General features: G+C 33.2%; 3 protein-coding genes across 5 annotated transcripts; 2 read left to right on the top strand and 1 right to left on the bottom strand.

Moving 5' to 3' along the window:
• The first annotated feature begins 1,663 nt into the window (after positions 1 to 1,663).
• Positions 1,664 to 5,482, top strand: LOC121204510 (membrane-anchored ubiquitin-fold protein 6). Of its 2 annotated transcripts, none has more exons than XM_041074431.1 (4): positions 1,664 to 1,736; positions 2,978 to 3,202; positions 4,076 to 4,246; positions 5,072 to 5,482. In XM_041074431.1, exons 2-4 carry the CDS (start codon positions 3,025 to 3,027, stop codon positions 5,125 to 5,127), a joined length of 405 nt encoding a protein of 134 aa, XP_040930365.1. In that variant the 5' UTR covers positions 1,664 to 1,736; positions 2,978 to 3,024; the 3' UTR covers positions 5,128 to 5,482. The 2 variants fall into 2 exon arrangements, with proteins under 2 accessions (XP_040930365.1, XP_040930364.1); XM_041074430.1 differs by lacking the exon at positions 1,664 to 1,736 and adding an exon at positions 1,749 to 2,097.
• An 835-nt stretch (positions 5,483 to 6,317) lies between these two features.
• Positions 6,318 to 19,285, top strand: LOC107947935 (zinc finger protein CONSTANS-LIKE 13). Its single transcript, XM_016882437.2, has 5 exons — positions 6,318 to 6,940; positions 16,490 to 16,687; positions 17,327 to 17,598; positions 17,868 to 17,946; positions 18,947 to 19,285. Exons 1-5 carry the CDS (start codon positions 6,437 to 6,439, stop codon positions 18,998 to 19,000), a joined length of 1,107 nt encoding a protein of 368 aa, XP_016737926.2. The 5' UTR covers positions 6,318 to 6,436; the 3' UTR covers positions 19,001 to 19,285.
• Positions 19,286 to 19,485: 200 nt separating this feature from the next.
• Positions 19,486 to 22,851, bottom strand: LOC107947922 (protein TRANSPORT INHIBITOR RESPONSE 1). 2 transcript variants are annotated; one of them, XM_016882430.2, is made up of 4 exons: positions 22,111 to 22,849; positions 20,981 to 21,476; positions 19,957 to 20,768; positions 19,486 to 19,863 (listed from the first exon to the last, which is right to left on the bottom strand). In XM_016882430.2, exons 1-3 carry the CDS (start codon positions 22,575 to 22,577, stop codon positions 19,971 to 19,973), a joined length of 1,761 nt encoding a protein of 586 aa, XP_016737919.1. In that variant the 5' UTR covers positions 22,578 to 22,849; the 3' UTR covers positions 19,486 to 19,863; positions 19,957 to 19,970. The 2 variants fall into 2 exon arrangements, with proteins under 2 accessions (XP_016737919.1, XP_016737912.1); XM_016882423.2 differs by having other exon boundaries at positions 19,486 to 20,768; positions 22,111 to 22,851.
• Between the last annotated feature and the right edge of the window lie 1,782 nt (positions 22,852 to 24,633).

Here is a 24,633-nt window from a genome sequence, read left to right as displayed (position 1 = left end):
TGCGGCGCTTAAAAACGCCGCTAAAGGCAAAAAAAATGCCGCTAAAAGTCTGTTTTCCTATAGTGGATGGTACAGGTATGTACGTAAATCGCAAGAGCATTGAATCGAAGAAACTTGTGAAATTTATATCTAACGTTGTAAATGAAAAAGGTGGTAGGTTGATGGTTCAAGATGAGATATGTTATAATATGTTTAAATTGATTAAATTGTAAATATTTGGAATATATATATTTATGATATATGAATACATGGTAAACTTGGTTGATGATTACGTGTTAGGCATTTTGGGCCAAATTGAGTTGTGATATGCTCTTTTTTATTCACTTAAGTTGTGGTTCAACTGATATGAGAAAAAGGTAAAGATTGACAAATTCTTCGATTAGAATTGCTATTGAAAGCATGGAAAGGTATGAGTTTTTGGATAATTGAAATATATTTAGCTATATGCTTGATATAAGAATGCACATAAGTAATGTAAACTTATGTTATAATGTTTAGTAGTAAATTGCTAGTTTATGTGATGCTAAAATTGAAAAACTAAGGTTGATTAAGCTAAGGCCAAGACATGTTGGGTAACTTAAAGGATTTTGCTTATAAATTTAAGTTATAAGCTTTGTTTATTTAAATTAAGAACTTACTAAGCATTTTATTCTTACTTTGTGTTAAATTTCTTTGTGTTTACAGATATCGGAAGCTCGTTCGGGTTGGAAGGTGTTGGAGATATCATCACACTATCTATCGGCTATTTTGGTACTCATGGTTTTATACTTTCGGTTATGATGGCATGTATAGGTCATTTTGGCCAATGATAGCCTACGTGTTTTGTTAATGAGGGATTTTAGCCATTTAATTTGGCTGGTAAATGATGTGTATTTTAGTTTGTGAATAGCCATGTGATTTGGCTTATCTTGGTATGTATATGTATGTCTATGTGTTAATGCTCCTTGGTGATGTGGTTCATAATTTCTTGTGAATGGCTGGTTGAAGTTTAGCATTTAAGGTTGATAATGTTTGGAAATTGATATTGTATGCTTAAGGATCTAGGCAAAGTATGCTTAGTTAAGATAGTATATATAGATCCTTTGTGAATGTGAAATTGGTATAATTTGAATTGGCAAAACATGATATTATAAGCATGTTAGTTGTTGGTATTGAAATGGTAAGAATTATGCTTGGTTGGAGTTGTTTTAAAATGCCTATTTATGCCATTTGTCATACTATAGTGTTTAGTAATTAGTTAGTTAGACTATTTATTTTACATGCTTGTAGCTAGAATTTGTTCAATTGCCGACTCTCTTGGATTCGATCCTCAGAGTACTCCGTACCTCGTTGTACAATTATATTACAACTGACCTGTCATACTTGTAGACACTGCACATTAGTATGCATTCTAATTATTTATTTATTGTTTTAGTGTTGATTTATCTAGAGATCAATAATGACAGATTATATTTAACTTCTTTTTTAAAAAAAAAACTTTGCTTTTTTTTTCATTTGAAAAAAATATATATACTTACAATGATTTTTTCAACTATTTTTTTTATTTTTAACTAAAAAGGAAAAAAGAAAAGAAAAAGTAGTTGAAAGAGTTGGGGGGAAATAACTAACAATAACAACGACCTTCATTTTCTCTATCAGTTGGTAACGACCTTTAATTATAAGAGAAACCAACTATGCAACACCATGTAAAGAGTAAAGTTTTTTTTTTCATTTTGAAAAACCCTATGTTTGACATGGTAAGCAAATAATGTGAGTTTCAATATCTTTATTCTGTTGTCATCCTTAGGGTAACTAAGCCTGTAAAATTGTAGAGTTACTAGTATAAATTTGGCTCTAGTTTGGATCCACCATTTTTATCTGTTTTGATTTTTTAACATCTCATCACAGACATCCTCGGAATTTTCCAAAAAAAAAAGCAAAGAAAGAAAAAGTAAAAGAAAGAAATTAGTTTTTTTTTCTTTTTGGATCAAACACCTACGTAGTCGACAGACAAATACTTTTTCACACACACACACACACACACACACACACACACACACACACACACACATATACACACAATACACACTGACCTTCCATCAATGGCTTATTGGTTAGGTATTTTCTCTTTCAATTTTTTGTGCATGTATGATCTTTTACTGTTTCCTGACATTTCCTCTGATTTGTTTAATAATTTAGTTGGTGAGCAAGAAAAGAAGTCGAAAAGAATTAGAGAGAAAAAAAAAGAGACAATGTGTATTATGATTTTGTTAATTCATTTCATGGATCGATGAAACAGAAAAAGGAAAAAGAAAGAAAAAGAGGAAGGGAAAACCAGAAATCTTATCGGATTCATCTCCATTAGGTTTTTAGTTACATTTCTTTTCAGATTTTTTCTGTATTGTTTTGATATTTATAGAAATATTGTTGTTTGATTTCAATTTTCTTCTCCTATCAGAATATAGCTTAATACTGATAACTTATTGTTATATTATTATTAATTATGATTACTTTTTGTTCTTGAATTTGAGTTTTGAATTTTGTTAAAGGAACATTGGTTGTGAGCTAGTAAGAAGAACCTTATTCAGTTATCAGTTAGATCTTATAAAGTGCTAAAGAACCTTATTCAGTTATCAGTTAGATCTTATAAAGTGCTCACTCTATTAGCGAGGTTCTCTAGCAGTTGATTTGCATACAATTTTATCAAAAAAAATTCTCAAATGATTCACTGAGGTTAGTTTGATATAATGTAATTTGAAGTAGAGTAGGTGTTTCTCTCAATGAGTATGAAAAACAATAGTAAAAAAAGATAATAATAAGTTTTACATTTTATGCTTTCTAGTTGATATTGTAGAATATATTATTAATAATTTGTGAGCCTAATATATCTAGGATTGACAATTGAGTTGATTACTCAAGATTGAGAGTATAATTTTTCTGCAATGTGAATTTTTTAGGTTTGAGTTTTAGATACATGGAATTATTGTTCTTTCTTCAGGTGAGTGAGAGGAGACTGTGTTCTGAGACTAAGATTGTTCGTCTGTTATGGCATTCGACTTGAAAGTGGAGAAACCGAGAAAAAAGACTACTACGGGTAATGATAAGGAGCTTATTGAGCTTAAATTTCACATTTATGATGGGACAGATATAGCACACAATACTTACACATCATCTATGACTGTTGCAAATCTTAAGCCAAAGATTGTTGCTGAGTGGCCTCGAGGTTATTAATCTATTTATCTTTTAATGTTTCCTCCTCTTAACTTACTCTTTGTTGAACTCTATTATGGGAGTCCCATCTTAGGTGCTCGGTTTGATTGTTTTTATTAAGTTTATTAGTAACAATTCAATATTTCAAACAAATGCTTAAAAGCTTTGTGTTAGCATCTCAACGTTCAAGGTTCAAGTCCTGATGTTAATATTCTTCTCTCTAAATTATAATGTAAGTTTTAATTGTACTAAAAAATTAGTATTTAAGTTTCTATATTGTCTATTCTTAGTCCTATCATTGATAAGATTCAATTCGATAATCATTGTCTGCATGGTATGTTAAAAAGTTGGTTGTCCTTATGTACTCATTTGAATGACATTGATATAGCCACAATGTTAAAAGTTCTACGTTGTTAGCTCAAGGTCCAGGCTTCGAGTTTTGATGTTAACATCACATTCCTCTTAAATTGTAATGTAAACTTTGATTGTACCCAAAAAAAAATTAGTATTTTAAGTCTTTTCTTTGAGTTTATTTTCTATGTTGTCTGTTGTTGACTTTTCATTCATAAGAATTAATCCAGTAATTATCATAACCTGCATGGTATATTTAAAATTTTGTTATTGCTCTATGCTAATTTGAATGACATTAATTTAGGCACAATGTTTATGCATCTAAACAAAATCAACCACAATTTTTCATTTTGATGATACCATTCAGCTTGAAGAAAATGGCTAATGTTGGCCATTATATATGAACTCATGTATGCATGTATCATGTTTATGAGAATTTATAATGATGGAATTAGAATATTTATGTCTTGGATTATGCTCCTCCCGAGCAACAGCTACCTGAGTTTGAGTTAAGGGAGCCTTCATGTAATTTCAGAGAAAACAGTCACACCAAAGTCAATAAATGATCTGAAACTTATACATGCTGGTAAAGTTCTGGAAAACAACAAAACACTCGCTGATTTCAGGATAACATTTGATGAACTTCCTATCGATTTCATTATAATGCATGTGGTAGTGCAGCTAGCTACAACAAAAAAGAAAACAGGTTTGTCCAGCTCTTTGTCTAGCTCTCTTTCTTGAAATCTTTCTAGTATGAGTTTGCTTAGAAGTAAGATGCCTTTATTTTATTCCTCTTATACAAGAGATGCATTTAAATCCTTGTTGAATTCATGTCATGTAACTTTGTTTACATCCCTCTCCCCAACCTCACTTATTGCAACATGTTAGGGTATTTTAGTCATTACCCAGGAGAAGGGAGGGGGTAGGCAGGGGCTCTTCCTGCTTGAAAACCATAAAGATATAAGTTAATACAACAGTGAAATTATATTTTAACTCTCATAAAAATATATAATTTAATTTTGTCCCCCTAAATTTATTTTATGCCTGTCATTACCAATTAAATAGGTACTCGATTAACTTATGATAGTAACACAATTAAGGAATGTATAGTATAGATATATACACAAACACTAGTCTTTGTAGGTTATGCTTTTAACTTACTACTTGACACCGATCTTACTGCGTAAGTTTCTTTTAGAGATGAATATATTTGACAGTAGAATCTCATACTTGAGTTTAACCTTTCTAGGTATTATTTTGGTTTGGATTCTACTAACTGCATAAATTAGTTATACTAACTTCTTCTTGTGCCTTCACAATGGGAAAAAGTTGTATAAAGGAAGAAAAACAAATGATAGAGCTTACAAACCCCTAAACCCTATTTTCCAATAATAACATTTTTCATGCTTTTGGTTAGCTCACGATTCTTTTTATTTGCATTTTCGTTGGCTTATGATCTGATCTGTTTATCTAACGATGGCCAAATGATCAAAACTTGTTACTTTTTCCTTTTGTTTTGGGTGCATTGCAGAAAAGAGCAAGGAGGATGTGCAAAAGCTGAATTCGTGCGGGTGTGTTATTCTTTAATCTGTGAGCATGCTCTTCCTAATTCTCAACTTGTCATAGCAAAAAAATCTATTCTTTAAAAAAATTAAAACAAAATCCACTTAAATGTTAAAGATATTATACAAAGGAATAGCTATTAAATATATATATATATATATATATCTATCTAAAAGTAAAATGAAGCACGAGCGGTGTCGTGTATATGCAGAAATGTTGCTCTTTATTAATTTTGATGTTGTATCTAGACCCGAGTATTGAGCATGAGTCACATGAGCCGTAAATAGTTTTAATTAATATGATATTTGATTTCTTTTTATTTTTATTTAAATATCATCGTATTGTCATTTTTATTATTATTTAAGTTTCGGATATTTCATTTAGCAACCTAATTATATATATATTGTAATGACTGAGTTTTATTGTATTTATTTGAATTTATTAATTATAATTATACTTCTAAACTTTAAAAAATAGTTTTAATTAATATTTCATAGTCTATCAAACCTTCTAGCAATGCACTCTCATTGACAGTGACAATCATTTTGTCAAATTATAATGTAATATGAAAAGATAAGTTAAATATGAGACAAATATATAATCACTATAAAATTTATAAAATACAAAATATCTCATAACATATTTGTTTTGAGCAAAACACTCTTAAATTCAAACTGTGTTATTCTGTCTCTTACTTTCATTATTTGTATTTTTTTTAAAAAAAAACTCATAATAAAACAAATAAAAATATTTTAAATACAATTGGTGTTCAACAAATCAAAGGTAACTTAATCAAATTGAATTTCATGGCATTGCTAATTTATGAATTAAAAAATTGCATTGAATGGATTAGATTTAAGTAACAACCAAAATGAAATCTAATGGAATTTACCCTTCAAAACAATTTTTGATTTTGTCGATTGGATTGGAATCAGCCTGATATTAATTCAGCAAAGACGAATCAATTGAATAATTGATTGAACAATTTTTATTATTTTTAATAATTTATTTTATCTACCCAGTTAAATTTTAAAAATGGACTGAAAATTACTTAAAATTTATGGACCACGTTTTAATCACCTGAGCATTGTAGTAGTCAATTTTGAAGAAATTTCGATTTAATTAATCGGGATAAATGGAAAAAGCAAGCATTAGAATTAAGACGTGGTGGGTAACATTGACCCAAAAATAAAATAAAACGATAAGATTATCCTGCTTCAATCACTGTCGCTCATTTCTTAGTTTCACCCTACTTTAAGCTCCATTCCTTTTGCTCCATAAAATTTTCCTATACTTTTAATAACCAAAATCCCCATCACGTCAATTCTACAACATGAGTGATGAGAGTCATACCCAGATACAGAGGAGACTCTGTGATTACTGTAACCAATCCACAGCTCTGTTATATTGCAGAGCTGATTCCGCCAAGCTCTGTTTTTCATGCGATAGGGAAGTTCACTCAGCTAACCAACTGTTTACTAAGCACTCTCGGTCACTGTTGTGTGACGCCTGTAACGAATCACCTGCTTCCCTCTTTTGTGAAACGGAGCAGTCTGTGTTTTGCTCGAATTGTGATTGGGAACGCCACAGCTGCTCGTTGCATCATAGGAGGCCTGTAGAAGTCTTCACCGGGTGCCCTTCGGTGAGTGAGTTGCTGAGTTTTCTTGGGATCGAGGATTTGGGTAACGATAAAGCTTCCTGTTGGAGTGAAGAAGATGATGGGTTTCTGGATTTTTTGATTTGGGAATGTCCTTTGATTTCTGGGTTTGATGGAGTGATTGTTCCGAATGATATGGATCATGGGTTTAAGGCTACGGATGTTCCTCCTCTACCTAAGGTTAGTATCAAGTTTACTCCTTTATGTTGTTTTTAGAAAATGAGAAAAAGTTAAAAATTCACCAAGTTTGGAATTTTGGGATATGTACGTATTGCTCATAATGCAAAACCATTTTCCTCAAAAATGTATACACCTTCAACTTTTGTACTGAGCTGCGGAATTTTGGGATTTTAATCATCTTACCTTCATATAACCCGATTTTAGGATAATATATACACATCTACTTGTATTTTACTTTTAACTCTTTTTTTTTTTAATTTAACTAGTATTTAAACTTGAACATCATAAGTAAAGGGTATGTGTTTAACGTTGTTAAAAAAAATTAATATGATGTTTATGTGACTTTAATAATGACACGTGAACATTTTAAAAATATTTTTTTTTATTTTTTTGTCACAGGTCAAAATATGAGATTATCACGTGTCATTATGTTATTGGTCATCAGTATCACATCAACATATTTTAACGACATTAGTCAAGTACCTTAAAAAGTTTAAAGTTAATTTATGGTTTTCAAATTTAGATGTTAATTAAGTCTAAAAAAATTTAAGTATTAAATAGATATAAATTATGAAATTTAAGTATCTCTTATAATTTGTGATATGTATGAAAGAAAAAGATTAATATTAAATTTATATTTATAAAAAATTTCAAGAATTGAATTATAAGTCGAGTTATTATTGCAACAATTAATAAGGCATAAATTTCAACGCCTTATTTCTCTTATTTAACATTATCTTTAGCAAATGTAGTAAAGGAAAAAAAAAGTAAAAGAATAGAAAGCTAAAGAAAGTAAATAATTATTCATTACCTTGTTTGGATAGTTTAAATTAGTGATGGAAATGAAAGTTAAGTCATTTTAATGGTTTTTGTTTGGATAAACAATGAAAATGAAAGGGGAAATGATTAATTATAACGAATTTTTATAATTATAACATTTTCATAAAATTATTTATAAAAGAAAGAAATAACAAAAAAAACATTTTATATCTTAAAATTTATTTTAGTTTCCTTAAAGAGATAACAAAAAAAAAACATTTTATATCTTAAAATTTATTTTAGTTTCCTTTCATAGCCTTCCACCCAAATTGGGGTAGATAAAAATTTTAACTTTAAGAAGAAAGTAAGGGATACTTCTTTTACTTTCCCTAACTAACTTATAAAGTCTTTCCTTTCCTTCCCCACCTCACCTTCAATCTAAACATAAGTTAAGCCTTGGAGAGCGGTTAAAAGTAGAACTAGGTATTATATTAAGAAGAAGAAGAAAAAAAGTAGTGGTAAAGTAAGTAAATCTTATTTAGGCTCATATTTAATCTTTAAACATCTCATTTTTAGTTATTTTATTTAAGCATTTCATATAAAAATAGTTTAAGACGAAAACACCATTATATTAATGTGCATTACTTTATTAAAAATTACTTTTTTAGTAACTTATCTAACCAAGTTAATGTCAACTTAACTTATGATACCAATTCAATTAAACACATTATATAAGTATATATAGATACATATAAATTTAAGGATTGAAAAAAGGTTATGGGTAAAAGTAAGTACTATATATATATAATAGAGTGGTAAAGTAAATAACTCTTCTTTAGGCTTGTTGGAAGCGTAATAAAATTAACTCAAATACTAATTTTTTATTATACACAAATAAACACAATACAAACTCTCTCTTTTTTTCTCTCTCTACACTAGCTGCTGCTAGTTTTTCTTTTTATAACTCACACACACTTTTTTCTCTCAAACTCACTAATTTTTTCAGCACTCACACACATGAATTATACATACATATATATAGACATAATTAGCCAACTTTTTTCCTTGGCATGTAAGACTTTTCAATGTGCTGTCATCATCCTTGAAGTTTCCAGCATTATCCAATTTGCATGAGGTAAAAGCCAATTTGGTTATAGCTTCTTTAGCTACACTTTTTGACTTTTGAAAAGTTGGTTTGTTTTTTAACAAGGCTTGGGTTTAAAATTTAAACTTCTCATATTTAGTTGTTTTATTTATGCATTTCATATAAAAATAGTAATGGGTTAAATTATTTTTTGGGGCCTAAATTAGCAACTACTCTCATATTAGGGCTTAAACTTATTTTTCCAAGTTAACCTATGAACTTGGCAATTTTCTTACATCGAGACATGAACTTTTTTGGGTCCAAGCTAATCCATGATATTTTTTTCAAAAACCCTAAAGTTTAGGCCATAACTTGGGAATATTTACCAAGTTTAGGCTTCAATATGGAAACAAGTGCCTAATTCAAGCTCCAATATGAGAATAATTACCAAATTCATGAACTAACCTAGACAAAAAGAAAGTTCAAGCCCCAATGTGAAAGTTGTTTCCAAGTTTAAGGTCCAAAATAGTGATTTAACCCAATAGTAAAAAGATGAAAACATCATTATATTAATAACCAGTACTTTATTAAAAACTAGTTTTTTAGTCATTTTCCTAACTGGGTTGGTATTAAGTTGACTCGTGACATCAACTCAGTCAAACACATTATACAGTCAACTCTCTCTACAACAACCTCACTTGTTTGCCAAGATTTTGCCCATTATAGAGAGGTGGCTATTATATACCTATAACAAAATTAATAAATGTATAGCAAGTGCTTCTATCATTACTTTTATGCATTTTTTTTTACATCCTTTCATTTGACTAATTATGAAGTTTATAAATCTATTAAGTTCAATTAATTAGTTTGAGTTATCAAAATTAATTAATTAATTAATCATGAGTTATTAAATTTAAGTATTCAATTTATAAATTTATGATATTCTAAATTCATAGAAGAATATGTAATTAGGGAACTTAATAGTTTATTGAATTGATATGTTCACCCATGGTAGATTATTTCATTTAATAAAATATTATTAATATTTTTTTCATGTGATATTTAAGCATTTTATTGAAATAATATTTTAACTAACATCATTTTTATTTAATAAATTATAATTAATAAATTTGCTTATATGAAATAACTATAATTTTACTCCTTTTTTAAAAAAAACTTCTACCGATAACATTTATTAAAGCTGGTCGTTCCATCCCACCTAAATGTGATTGGTTACAAGGGTCGATGCCTTAAAGGTACTTTAATTAGAAAAACAAATCAAAAATCCTAAAAAAAAACATAACCACAAAAACAACTGAAACAAAAAAACCAGCAGTAAAGAAACATCCCTTCGCATTTTGTAAAAATGAAACGACCTTTCAAATTCTTCCACCCCGCCTATCATCAATCATCAAATCGAGCTTTCGACCTTCCCACATCATCGAAAATGGCATCTGTCTTATTAAACCTAGTCTGCTCCTTTTAATTTTCTGTCGTCAGAGTCAAAAACTGAACAAATCCTCCAGCAGCAAGAAAACCCATCTCACCTCGCACCTTGCATGGATTCTCTATTCCTCTCCACCTCCGCTTCCACTACCCTTGGTGCCTCTATCCAAAACATGGGAGTCGTGTACCTTCTTCTTCTTCGGCGAACAAGTAGGCTACGTCATTCCCTTGGCGTGGTATGTATCTGAATTTCACTGATATAAAACTATTAACCCGTTCTTTAATCTCATTAATCAAAGAACTTACTGTCGATATGTCTTTCTCATCAGACCTTAGTTTTTTAATAACTGTTAGTGTATCCCCTTCAACGTTGATTTCTGGAAACACAAGCTCTTTCATAAATGTTACGACTTGCAGACATGCCCTGGCTTCTGCTACTGTTGGATCCGCCACATTTTCAAATGGGTATGTACATGCAGTCATTATTAATCCCTCACTATTACGAACTAAGGCCCAAACTGTCACATGCTTTGAGAATCAGTGAAATATTGCGTCAAAATTAACGTTTATTATGTCTCCTATTGGTGGCTCCCATCTAAAAATAACCGATTGTTGAATGGTTGACATCACCCTATTCAAATTCTCAAGTTTTTGAACATAAGCTTTCACAAAAGCTATCACCCCAAATGCATTTTGATGAGCCCTTTCATGGTAAATAATGTTGCGATTATGCCATACTACCCAAAAAATAATCCCCCACATTTTGCATTTGCCTAAACTGTTATTCACAAATTCTTGGGCTAACCACAACTTCCAATTGTTTGTTCTATTGGAGGATGAAAATGACATTTCTAGCTCCTGTAGAATTTGGTTTGTAATTGGCCACTCTTTGAACATGTGCTCGACTAAATCCTTAGCCATTCGACAAACAGGACAATAGCTCACCGCAACAATTCTCCTTGCTTGAAGATTACCAAGAGTAGGAAAATAATTATTAGTAATGTTCCAACATGTAAATTTGATTTTGTTAGCAACATCTAGGCTCCACAGTTTTTTGTAAAAAACCTTTAGCATTGTATTTTGATTTGTTGCATCATTTGCTGTTGTATTACTATTTTGTGCCATGAGCCACTTGTAGCCACTCATGGCCAAATAAACCCCAGCATTATCTCCTTGCCACACCAGCTCATCTGTTCGAGCAAACAGGAAGAGTAGAATTGACACAGTTCTATTCACCTGTTCACTTCCAAACAGCTTATTCAGCACATCCAATTTCCAAGTAGCCGAATTTGCATCAATCAAGTATGCCACTAATGTATAATTAATATCGATATCCTGACCCATTACCCTTCCCTATCCAGGTCTTGGCAGCCATGAATCATTCTAAATATTTATCACATCCCTACTGCCTACCCTCCACCCACAACCATTCTCTAAAAGCCTTCGAGCACCCCAAATGCTTTGCCATATATATAAAGGGTAAGACCTTAATCTTGAACTCATAAATCACCTGTCTGATAATATTTAGCTCTTATAACACAAGCAAACAAGTTATCTAGCTTCACCAATAGCCTCCATGTTTGTTTTGCTAATAATGCTATATTAAATTTACCTAAGTCCCAAAAGTCTAAGCCACTATTACATTTCAACATGCATAATAGTTTCCATTGGCATTAATGTATCCCCTTGTTTGTTCTACTATTGCACCACCAAAATTTACTCAAAATACCCTTTAACTTCCTACACAAAGTAATCAGCAATAGAAAACACTGCATAGCATATATTAGGATTTTTTGCAAATTTGATTTAATAAATACCTTATTTCCCCCTATCGACAGAAGTTGCACATTCCAACTCTCTATGTGCTTAAGAAACCTTTCTTTGAAAGTAACAAACGTTTCCTTCTTGCTTCTCTCAATAAGCGTCGGCAGACCTAAGTACTTTTCCGAATTACTGAAAGCCCGAACACCCAACACATCCCCAATTTACTCCTACAACATGCTATCATCATTCCTGCTAAAATAAACAAGTGACTTATCAATGTTAACTACTTGGCTAGAAACCCTTTCATACTCTAATAGATCACTTTCATTGCACTTGCGCCCTCTTCACTTACTTTACCAAAAAGAATACTATTATTAGCAAAAAGGAAATAAGTCACTATCAAACCCCATATTTCCACTCTTTCTCCCAGAATTGAACCCTCTTCTTTCACTAAATTAAGCAAGCTCGATACTGTTTCTGAACAGATGAGAAAAAAGTAAGAGCTTAAGGGATGCCCTTGTCTTAGTCCACGAGTAGGCCGAAAAAAATCCCCTCTAATCCTATTAAAAATAATCGAATATGACACCATTTTCACACACTTTATCATAAGCTCAATCCACCCCCTAATAAAGCCTATATGTTTTATCATTCTTTCCAAAAAAAACCCCACTCTACCCTATCATAGACCTTACTCATATCCAGCTTTAATGCAAACGATCCCCTCGAACCCCTTTGTTTCTTCTTGAAAGCATGCGACAACTTATTTGCTATAATCATATTGTCTGATATTTTCTTTCTAGGGACAAACGCCCCTTGAGCTTCATCAATACAGACATCCAGAACCTTTCTCAATCTATTATCTATTCTCTTGGCTACAATCTTGTAAAGAACATTACAAAATAGGCCTAAATTGTGACATTTCATTCGGAGTTCCTACTTTAGGTATAAGAACTATATTCGTATAATTTATAAAGTCAACATCCGTTACCCCATTTAGAACATCAATGCAATACCGAAATAACTCCTTACCAACAACATGCCAATATTTTTGGAAAAATAAAGTTGGGAACCCATCCATACTTGCTACCTTTAAAGGCGACATACCTTTAACTGCCTCTCACACCTCTTCTTCTTTAAAAGCCACTGCCAACTCTTCATTCAAGCTCTCTGAAATACTAGGTCGTACACCTGACAACGCGTAAGCATAGCTTCTTAACGAAGTGGCCATGAATAACTCTTTAAAATATTCGGTCACAATATCATCCATCTCCTCATCTTCTGTTACCCATACCTCACTCATATCTGTCAACCCTTTAACAGTATTCTTTCTCCTACGAGAAGATGCAGATCTGTGAAAGTAAGTCATGTTTTGATCTCCAAATTTGAGCCAGTTTGCTTTTGCTCGTTGTTCCTAGAACAATTCTTCTAGGTTTACTTCCATATTCAATGCAAGCTTGACTTTAGTTAACTCAATTAAACTACTCTCATCGGGGTGGACTAAATTCAACTCTTCTAACCAGAAATTTAACTCCGTAACATTTTGCTTCCTCTATCGATAATTCTCTTTCGCCTACCTACTTAATTCCTTTCATAATTTCACCAATTTTACCGACACACCCAATCTAGACAACTCCCAAAAATTCCTAATTTGTTCCCTACACATATCCTCAAGTACCCAATCAATACTGAATCAGAATCAATTTCGTTCTATTATCATCCAACTCTCATCATTCCCTACAGTATCAACCAACGCCGAACAATGATCAAAAAAGATATGAGTGAGATGCTTAACATTAAAACCTAGAAAAGGTCCCCACCAAGTCGAGTTTGCCACCCATTGATCCAACTATTCCCGAACATTATTTTCTTGTAGGCATCCACTTTCCCAGGAAAACCATTGACCTAAGAACCCCAAGTCACTTATATTACACTCCTCAAAAGCCATCCAAAACTTTATCATTATCTGTTCCTCCCTAAATTGTACCCTTTGCTTATTGAAAGAATACATGATATCACTAAAATCTCTCAAAACCAACTACGACAAAAAAGTATCCTTACCTAGCATTTTTAAAAGGTTTCATAATTCATCTATTCTCTCATATAGAGTCTTATAAAACCTAGTACACCTCCATTTGTCCGTCCCATCCCCTTCATCAATCTCAACATCAATATGCGAAACCGAGTAGCCTTTTAGTTGAATAATACACCCGTTATTCTAACCCAAACATAGTCCACCTCTAGAACCATCTGCATCAACCTTTATACCATTAAAAAACCCATATCTTTCTTTAATCTGCTTCATTCTCCTAGCAGTTAGCTTTATTTCAATTAGAAACAATATTTGAGGCTTTATCTATCTCAGTTTGTTCTTAAGACATCTAACTGTCCGTGGATGCCCTAATTCATGAACACTTGAACTAAATATTTTCATTGTTTTTGACCGACTGCTTGAAAACGGGCACCTATAATTCATTAGAAGCACCCAACTCCGACGAACCCACATTAACAAGACCATCTATATACCTTGCATGAGTACGTTGTCTCTTCTTTCCATCAACCACCTCTAAAGGGTTATCCTTCATGTTCGAACCTAGTTTCATACTCCCGTCCAAATTAGCCCCTTCAAACATCCCTCCCTGCCCATCTGAATTTGGGATTTGCATCTCTGCAAGTTCTTACCACCCCTCTTCCACCCAAATTTCCTCTCAGAGGGTCTCTCCCCGAAGTCTCCTCCCGTAACCATCTACTCACCGTCGTCGGCCCCCTTATTTATGTCTCCTTTAGCCAAATATCCCATCCAAACTCCACTACTTGTGTCTCAAGTGTTACCCTTATTAGACAAAAGCCTTCCCCATGACCAATCTCCTCACACAGAAAGCAAAACAATGTTAGCTTCTCATACTGAAAATAAGCATAAACCAAACGATTTTGATCCAACACAACTTTCTTCTTCCACTTCAATGGAATTCGAACATCTACTTTTTCACATATTCTCATAAACCGAATGATCCCCCTTGAGATCAAACTAGTGTCATACTCCAGAAAAGTACAGATGAAATTTCCAAACTAGTGCACCATACCCTCTGACATAAATCCCATTGATAAATTGTGGATCTGAACCCAATAAACTGAATAAATTAGAGGCACTTGTAAAGGGTCCTCCCCTTATTCCAACTTATGAAAAAATAATAAAATGTCTATTAAACGTCCAGGGCATGCCATCACTCATCCTTTTAGATCTATTTCATAATAAAATCGGAGCAAGTATCTCTTTTCCCCAATATCTGAAATAGTAGCTCCTTCCAGTGGATGCCATATATCTGCAAGCGTATTCCTCATTGAAGGGAAGTGCACCGCACTATCTCTTAAGACACTTCCCACCAAGCAAAGCTTGTAATCCTCTTCAATCACATCTACATTCCCTTACCACCGGAATGGTGCTTCTTCTTCCTCAGAAAGATTCAAGTTGGTCAGATCCTCGTCCATTTTACCCCTTGGCAAAAGAATCATTAGGTTCAAATAGCCCTTAGAAAAATTGTTAACCCTAGATAAACACCGAATAACGTGCTAACCAGCAGACAGAATCGTGCTATACCCTAATTGACTATGGGTTCCTTAATTAATTTACAATGAGTTTTTTTTCCAATAATTCTTAAATGCTATTGGAATAACTATAATTTTACTTAAACAATATGATGTTATAAAAAATTAATTTAATAAATAATTAACTATAATTGTTGCTTCTATAAAAACTTTTGTTATAGCGAAATGCTAATTCTATTAGAAAGAAGATTGAACCAGAGGCGAATCTAGGGGCCTGGCAGGGCCCCGACCCCCAATAAAAGAGAAAATTACTATTTAGGCCCTTAAAAAAATTTTAAAGTTTTAAATTAGTAAAAGTAAAATTGCACTTTAGCCCCCCTAAAATTATAAAAATTTGATTTAATCATTTAAAAATTATAAAATACAAACTATAAAAAATTAAAAATTCACTACCCCTACAAAAATTGTTCTAGCTTTTACCTTGCAGTGAATGTATATGTATGGATAAATTAGAGGATATTGTGAAGTATTTTTCTCTTTTGAGTGCTACTAAAAAATAGATATACTATCAAGTTTTTTCTACGACTCGGAAGAGAGCATAGGAGCACTTTTGAAGCCGCTAAAGGACGCAACCATTAGGCTCTATGTACATAGAGCACTCATGCCGTTGTTCGAACCCAAACCATTCTACCACTTAGACGAGAAATTTTAGGTTATGTCTTTGTGTTTTAGAAAATCATGAGAGTGAGGTTTGTGAAATTTTGTGTTTGAGTTGGTAAGGTGATTTTATTGAGATTTGGCTGCCTTTTTTTCGATATGGTTGTTTAGGAATTCCAGTAAAAAAAAATGGATGAATTGTTTACCATTAACTGCAAATTTCTTAGCTTTTTCTGCACCGTGTCATATAAATGATGAAATTGGCAATTAACTTGAATGAACTGTTTTTGAATCAGAATCGTAATTCATCTTGTGGACAACATAAAGAGGAGATATTCCATCAGCTGCATGAACTGGCAAAATCAGATCCCACCCTCACCTTTCAAAAAACTGATTTGCAGTCGCTGATACCTGAGACTGATCATTTTCAGGCAGCAAGTATGCAAACAAGTTGCAAGAATGATGCAGTTCCTGTTCCATGCCCTGCTTTAGAGGTTTGCATTTTCTTTTCCTCTCCTGTTAACTCGTATGTTGTTGTCTTCTCTTGATAAATGAAACATTCTATGGAACATTCTCAATATACAACATTGGGTCTTTTTTTTTATTATTTTTATTCGAGATCAATAGATGTTTGTTTATTGGTCTTTGTTGTCATTTAGGAGAGTTTAAGTTGACAATTAGATCAACAGAAAAGCATATTTATGGTCCCTTCTGTCTTTTATTTTATGTCTAAACATAAAGTACCCTATAGGTCCTTGTACCATAGAGCAGAGTGCATGTTAGTCACTTTTAAAATGAGCACAAAGGTCCTTGTAAGTTAGAAAAATAAGTGTTGTAATAGTTGAAAAAGCTATTGATTTTATGATGTGGTTTTAGTTTGAAATATGGCGTGGCATGTGGATTCTACTTATTGTAGCTTAACCTGAATATTCACATTTAGTAGATGAATGGGGCATGCATTCGGGTCAGATTAAGCTATAAAGGATCGGTGAACATGCTCTGCCACTTAAGATCCATCATATATTCAGGTTGAAGCCTGATATGGCTTGAAGTTTATGGTGATGATGGATTTCAGCATTTAATCTTCTGTGATAGTGAAAACAGAACAGCTAATCTAGTTTCTCTTGATGCAGACAAGTCCGTTACAGTGCTTGAAATTCAATGATAATGTTGAGATCACCAATCAAGCACTCCTATATACCGAGGAAAATGCTAGGGTTGCTAATACACATGTAGATTGTAGCAGGAATATAGATGTGAATGATGGCCCTGAAGACCAACAAATGAAACCTCAAACTGGTGTAGGAACCATATCAGCACTTCCAAAGGTTTCTGTCCATGAGTTAAATAGCCAGGAGAGAGAGACTGCAATCTCACGTTACAAGGAGAAAAAGAAAACAAGGAGGTATTTTTTGCTTCACTACGTTCCTTACCACTGATATCATTAACCTTTATTAGTAAGTAGCTGCGTTACTCGAAATTGGGTGTGAGTACCTGACATAGGTATTGAATATGCTTTTTGTCATGCATACTCATATCCAGAGTCTAGGAAACATAACCCAACACATACATTTTTATTGTATTTCATAAAGAAATGTTACATACACATAAAAACCTTACATATGATGAATGTGTTTGGTTGAGCAAAACACTGTTTATGTGAAAACATTACAGATATGATAAGCACGTAAGGTATGAATCAAGAAAAGCTCGAGCTGAAAGCAGGACAAGAATTAAAGGCCGTTTCGCAAAGGTAAAGCATTGAAAACCTTTGTGGTAAACTTGGGTTAGCTTTTTTGTTACTAGAAAATGTTTTTCCCTTCTGTAGTTGTTCTTCCTTAAGCCAAAGCTTTAGGGTATATACCAGGTTGGTTTTTTACTTGTAGAGTTTAGCTTTTGTACATGTTATTTTGATTTGTAGAACTTTATATATAAATACTTGAAAGCTGAAAATTCGAAAAATATATCATTGTATATCGCTGTGTGCCCTTGTTTGACTTTGTAAGCTGATAGATTGTGCAGGAAATTAAAAAAATAAAAAAAATAATTGAAATTACAATTTTTTGAGGATTTAGACATAAAATCTGGAAAAATAGTTTTTTATTTTTTTTTGGATGAGGGTATCCCAGAACGAATTCGAAATTCGATTTCAACTAAAATTATCACGGATCGAATTCAAAATTTGATTTCAACTAAAATTTTATGTGAATATAAATCTTTTATCATTATAGCAGGAGAAATTAATAGTTGATATGTAAAGAATTGGATTAGATCTCCTACAAACATCCAACAGTTGCATGGTATAATCTCATCAATCCGACAGTAGTAGTTGCTATAGGTTGGAGACACTAAAGGCATTAGTTCTAGGTACCTTGAGATTCATTCGATATTTCTTTACTCTACTCAAATTCAGTATTGTCCACCATCAGTAGTTTAAACCTTTAAACTATTATATTTTTTTATACTTTCTTCTTACGTATATTTTTTTTGGAAATACTAATGAATAAAATAAAAAAACAAAGAATAGGAATTTATTTGGATATGACACGTCCCTACTCAAAAACGTAATAATAATTTTTAATATATAAACCAATAAAAAGAGGGCAGGCAACAAAAAGTGATGATAAAAGCATCATTATTGTTATCAGCAATAGCAGTAGTATGTTGCAGAAATATACAAGCCTGTAATGACACCACCAACTTTGATCTTTATTATTTTAATAATAAAGGGGGGGTGGTTTCACTTTTAACAGAACTGTGAGCCCATCATTATAAGCACTGACGCCCATATCCTGGAGGCACTGTAACCTCAAAGAATTTGAACCTCTGCTTATTAATAATGGTGATGGTGATGAGCAGAGAGAATTTTGAAAGAGATGAAATCAGCAGTCAGCGGCAACAATCATAAGTAACAGAGAGAACATTAATGATGAAGCATGATCCCCCCATCCCTTCATAAATTACCCCCCAACGTGTGTGTGTGCCCCCATCATCATCATCTCTTCCTCTAATTGGCCCAATTCTACATACAGCCCCTCTAATATGTATTTACTTTAATTAAAATTAATCCTTCTAAATCTTTTTGTTTTTGCTGTATTTTCACTTGTCTCTAATTCAATCAAATAATTTGATGATTTAAATATAATATTTATCCAATATGCATATACTACATCGCCATATGTTGAATAAGAAATAATATTATTTAATTCGAATATTATTAAAATATATATAACTATTTTAATTTTACCAAAATAAAAAATATCAGACAATAATTAAATTTTAAATGAAAATATCAACGAAATTCTAACAAAAATATTGAAGGTTAATGAATACATCATTTTTTAAGGGTCGAAAATACTTAAGAACCTAAAGCTTTGATACAGAGTCAATGAGGTTAGTCAAGGGACCAAAACATAATTTGAGCATTGAGAGAACAGATAATAATTAAGATTTACTACCCCCAAAAAGATAATACAAATGGCATAAACATCCAACATTACGCATGGCAACTATGGGGAAGAAACAAATAAAATAAAATAAAAACTCTTGATTAATCCACAACTGGAGTTTCCATCTCTTTATTGATCATTGTGTTTCCGATGGCTCCGCCAGCCACTACTAAAACGAAAGGCGATGGAGCTCAAAACCATTTTACACCCTTCAATAAGGTCTGCAATTAGATTAAGCTAAGGGAATAATGAGTAACATAAAGGAGCATGTACCTGATGCATTGATTCTTGAGATTAAAAGAGTTTTTACTAACATGTTGCCTAATTCTCAAGAGAGCTCTGATGCAAAATCTTCGTCCATCGTCCAAACAAATGGAGGCATATCGAACCTCGGCCCGGCAACAGATCTATATATGTAGAGCTTATCGACCGGGTCACTTTCTGCTCTTGAATCTGGAGGTCCCTTCTCGTCCATAACTTCGATATTCAACCTGGGCATCTTTTGACCTAGCATCTTACATGCTCCGAGACTCACAGAGCAAGAAGACATCCAAAGGGATCGCATTGTCTCCAGCTTTGCAGCGTTCGCTAATAGAGCCTTGTCCCCGAAGGGGCAGTTCATAATCTCCAGTTTCCGGAGACTTTCACACCCAGAAAGCACATGATGAAGTGCCAAATCGCTTTCTCCTGCAAAAGCCACAGACAGCATCTCTAGCTTTTTCGCATGCATCCCGATATATTCAAATACACGATCTGTGAGGAGACCAGAGAGGGAAAGGCGTCTCAGATCCTTGCAGTGCTCAACAATGGCTCCAAAACCTACATCAAGTGGCTGAAGGGTCCGGTAGTCGGCTATTTTTGGATCAAGAAGACAAAGACGAAAACGAGTGAAGTTTGGACAGTTCTGAGCAATGGTGACTAAAGCTGCATTAGACATTTGACGGCAAAAGTACAAAACCGACTGTAGCTTAGGACAACCCGATGAAACGGCGACAAGGCCCTTTTCTGTCAAGGATACATTTGGCTCTTCCCCAAATGGATCAGATGGAAACACCCGCAATTCCTGTAAGTCCTTGCAACTAGATGCGAGCACTTCAAGTCCACTATCTTCGATGTAATCAAGTACCTGTGAGCACAACCAACCTAGCTTAAGAAAAATAACAGAAATAAAAGCAAGATAAAATTCAATTATCAGAACATGTTCCCAGCACGGTTTGAATCGGACCCATAGGCCACATAATGTTTTAATGTTTACAATACGGTCTTATCTCACGCCAGTCCTAATCTTTTTTCTATAGGTATAAATTCAAATGCATAATGATACCGTAATGGACTTACCAACATGCGTTGCAAACTCGGACATTGGCTTACAAGCTTGGTAAGATCGGGATTTTGTATGGGAGCGTAGCTTAAGTTCAATGATGTTAATCTAGAGCATACAGAGTAAATAACTGGAAGGTAAGCTGGGACTGCATCCCAAAACCCGGACAAGCACTTTAATTCCTTGCAATTACAAAAAGCTTCAGCCAAGTTCGAGTACACGTCTGACCGTAGCTCAGCTGCATAGGTGCCAGTGCCAAATTCAATCAGCTGCGGTGCACGGGATAAAAGGTTGGCAATCTTATCGAGGGGCACTTCACGGTTGAGCAAAAGCCTCCTCAAGTTGGGACATCTACCAACTAGGCGCTCCAAGGCCGAAAAACTAACGTCATCGGATCCTAAGCAGGAAATGTTGAGAGACACAAGGGATGTGTATGTGTCAGGAAAATGGTTGAGCCAATGCCCACTCAAATCATCAACTTCACTGTCTCTCAAGTCCAGCTCTCTCAGATTCCTGTATCACAAAACCAGATTTGATTCATATAAACAAGGAATTAAAAAAATCGACCAAACCAAATACAAAATCAAGAAGAAAGTTTCTTTTTTACAATTGAACTTACAAGAGAAGAAATTTGCATATTCTTTAAGCATCTAATTGCTCAAACCATACAAGAAAATAAAGTTCTAATCTAGGAACAAAAAACAAACAAATCCCAAGATGGAATTAAAATAACATACAAAGAAGGATAAAAAAAGGAAAAATTTTGAAAAAAGAAATACCATAAGAATCTGCAGTACCAACTTGGAAAATCAGTCCCTACATCCTCAATTTACAAAATATATTATTCATCGTTTATACAGCAAAAGCAAAGCCCACGTTTCCCAGAAATAACCGTTTAAAATCTGGAAAACAACCCCCGAAAAAGAATCTAGGTATAGAAAACAAGAACAAGGAATCCTAGGGGGAAAGGGGCATTTGAAGTGAACAAAACTCTACCCTTCTCAAAAATCACAAAGAAAACAGAAATGTAGCTAAAACCAAAAACAAAAATTGAATCTAACAAAGACCCAAGGTTCAATTCTTTGTCTAACTGAAAAGCAAAGTAAAAGCCAAACAAACGAAGTAAAAAAGAGTTTATCAAACTCACTTGCAGCTAGCAGCAATGGCAGCGAGCCCATCAGTTGAAAACCCTTCACAAGAAAAGAGCACCAACACTTGCAAATTCGTAAACGACTTAGCAACAAGCTCCAGGCTCTCGTCCGTGACAACCATTCGCTTAAGCCGGATCTCTTCGAGCCATGGATAGGCTCCAGCCATTTCCGATATCCATGGAAGTACGTACCCGCCCCAACCGTCCGGTACCAGATTGAAGTCCGCGAAGTGTGGCTTCCCTTTTAGCTCAATGGATCTGATATCCGGGAACCGTCTGATCACCATCGTAGGGCTGACGGCGTAACAGTTCCCCACGAATATCTTCCTCCGACACCACCGTTCGATCTCGTACCACGATTTGCACACCACCGACGCTGCGTTCCGGTCCTTGCCCGAATGTATGAACGAGAACACGTGCTCCAAAATCTCGTCGGGGAACGAATACGCCGTTTTCTTCTGCATTTTGAAAAATCGAGAAAGAGAAACAAAACACACACACACACGCGAAGAGAAATTAAGCCTTTTTGGATTAAAAATATACAAAAGAAGATACTCTTTTTTGCCTTTTGGTTTGCCGAAGATTGGGGTTTTCTTAAGCTTTAGAGTTCATTTTCAGATCTGAAACGCCATTAATGAAGCTTACAGTGAGAGCAGAGGTTAAGGAGCTATAAAGAGAGAGAAAGTGAAGTGATATGACAGATACAAGGTGAGAGAGGATAAGAATTTTTATTGATGTGTTGAGAAGGGTGGTTAGATTTTAACAATGGTTAAATATGTCATGTCAAATTAGGTCTAATTCTAGGTTTAGTCCCTTTAGTATGTTGAAATTTTGAAATTTATCTTTCTATGTATTTTTTTACATAACTTTGTACTTTATTAGTAAATCCAAATTCAAAACCTCAATTGTTACTTTATCTCTTAAAGGATTTAAACATTATTGATTGAATTTTTATGTGATATAAACTGTATGATCATATAATACAAAAAAAAAGTTCACGTTAGCACTTTAACAATATCAACAAACAATTTTATCGAATTTAAATACACTAATAACATTATAAAAGTCCCAGTAAGAAGCCAAGTGATAGGAAAAGATAGCCAATTAGGGTGATATTGTAAAAAATTTATAACAAATCATATCAAATTAAAAATAAAATAAAATGATTAAATGTCAAATTTTAGTCTTACCGGGGACTAAATCAGAATTATAGCGAAAGGAAAGATGAGGGTATCAATTTTTTGTGGGGATAACTAATGGACGTTTAAGATAGAGACACGTGGTGGGGGAGAGATGCGGGCCATATGATGGACGGTGTGAAGGGGAGATCTTATCCGTCGGCAACAAAGCGGAGCCGCAGAAAACGGGTGTATGGAAGAGCGTGTAGGGGCAGATGTTCAACGAGATTTTTGAGGAATATATCGGGAAGGAGATGGAACGACGAGATATTGATACGCGGAGGGCTGATAAAATGTGGTGATGTGTAGGGGAGAGTGGTGGTGCAATGAATCCCATGTTGCGCGTAGCACGGCTGGATCGGAGGGATCTCGATATGCGGGGACCACAATAAAAGGGATAAAATATTATTATAATAATAATGACAAAAAGTCGTAAACACTGTGATTGAGATTTCTCAATTTTGATTAATTCAAAATAAAAAATGATTAGAACTGAAATATCAAAACTTAAAAATTGGAGTCTCAATTTAGGGATGATTTAATTAAAAAGTAATGATGTTAATTATTAAAACACATAAGAAATATTAAAGTGCATTGTATTGTCTACCAGAGGCCATAATGAGGAGATGGATAATATTTTTGTTTCTATTTTGACTTCATGGGATATGGGATAATCATGCCCATTATTATTCACTTCTATATTTAGTCTTCAATTAAACTAAACAAACTCCTTATTACAAACAATAATGATTCATTCTTTTTTCGCCAATATTTGCTGAAGAGATAAAGAGTTGTGTTTTCATTTGCATACATTAACCAAATAATAAACACAGCATATATATATATATAATTTTGTGTAAATAAATGTTATAAACGTTGTTTTTTCTTTTTTTACATTAAATTAAACGTATTCCAACACCCCATATTTTAAAACAAAACAAAACCAAAAAAAAAAAAAACTCCTTATTGCTTTTCATATATTAATCATTGGTTAAGTTGAAGGCTCCTTATCTCACGTTTCCAAGTGACAAACATGTGTTTAAGTTGCTTGCAAAAGTTGGAATGTTACCTGATTTTAGGGTTACCAAATTAGGAACAGTGTGATTGAAGAGAGTCTGTGTTTATTGAATTCCTATTATTTTATTCCATATTTAATTTCTTTAAAATTGAATTTTTGAGAATATGAAAAACTATTTAATAAATAAAGCTAAACAAATTAACTATCTATTTTGTTAAATAAGAAAATTAAATATTTTTTTTATAAATGGTACAATAGTATTATTATGAGATTCAAAAGTTAGGCTGGATAGTTGGGTATTAGTCTTGTATTAGTGATTTGGTG

Source organism: Gossypium hirsutum, chromosome A08 (assembly GCF_007990345.1).
Source record: "Gossypium hirsutum isolate 1008001.06 chromosome A08, Gossypium_hirsutum_v2.1, whole genome shotgun sequence".
Classification (NCBI taxonomy): Eukaryota; Viridiplantae; Streptophyta; class Magnoliopsida; order Malvales; family Malvaceae; genus Gossypium; species Gossypium hirsutum.
Note: the sequence above shows the minus strand (reverse complement) of the source record. Positions and strands in the feature narration are given on the sequence as shown.

Bases quoted from the DNA above. Each gene is read 5' to 3' on its own strand.
- LOC107947922 (XM_016882423.2), bottom strand. From the start codon at position 22,577: ATGCAGAAGAAAACGGCGTATTCGTTCCCCGACGAGATTTTGGAGCAC. The intron at 21,477-22,110 runs GTGAGTTTGATA...TTTGTGATACAG, and splicing joins GCCATTGCTGCTAGCTGCAA to GAATCTGAGAGAGCTGGACT. The intron at 20,769-20,980 runs GTAAGTCCATTA...TTGTGCTCACAG, and splicing joins CGAGTTTGCAACGCATGTTG to GTACTTGATTACATCGAAGA.
- LOC107947935 (XM_016882437.2), top strand. From the start codon at position 6,437: ATGAGTGATGAGAGTCATACCCAGATACAGAGGAGACTCTGTGATTAC. The intron at 6,941-16,489 runs GTTAGTATCAAG...TTTTTGAATCAG, and splicing joins ATGTTCCTCCTCTACCTAAG to AATCGTAATTCATCTTGTGG. The intron at 17,947-18,946 runs GTAAAGCATTGA...CACTTTTAACAG, and splicing joins TTAAAGGCCGTTTCGCAAAG to AACTGTGAGCCCATCATTAT.
- LOC121204510 (XM_041074431.1), top strand. From the start codon at position 3,025: ATGGCATTCGACTTGAAAGTGGAGAAACCGAGAAAAAAGACTACTACG. The intron at 3,203-4,075 runs GTTATTAATCTA...ATGTAATTTCAG, and splicing joins TGTTGCTGAGTGGCCTCGAG to AGAAAACAGTCACACCAAAG. The intron at 4,247-5,071 runs GTTTGTCCAGCT...GGTGCATTGCAG, and splicing joins TACAACAAAAAAGAAAACAG to AAAAGAGCAAGGAGGATGTG.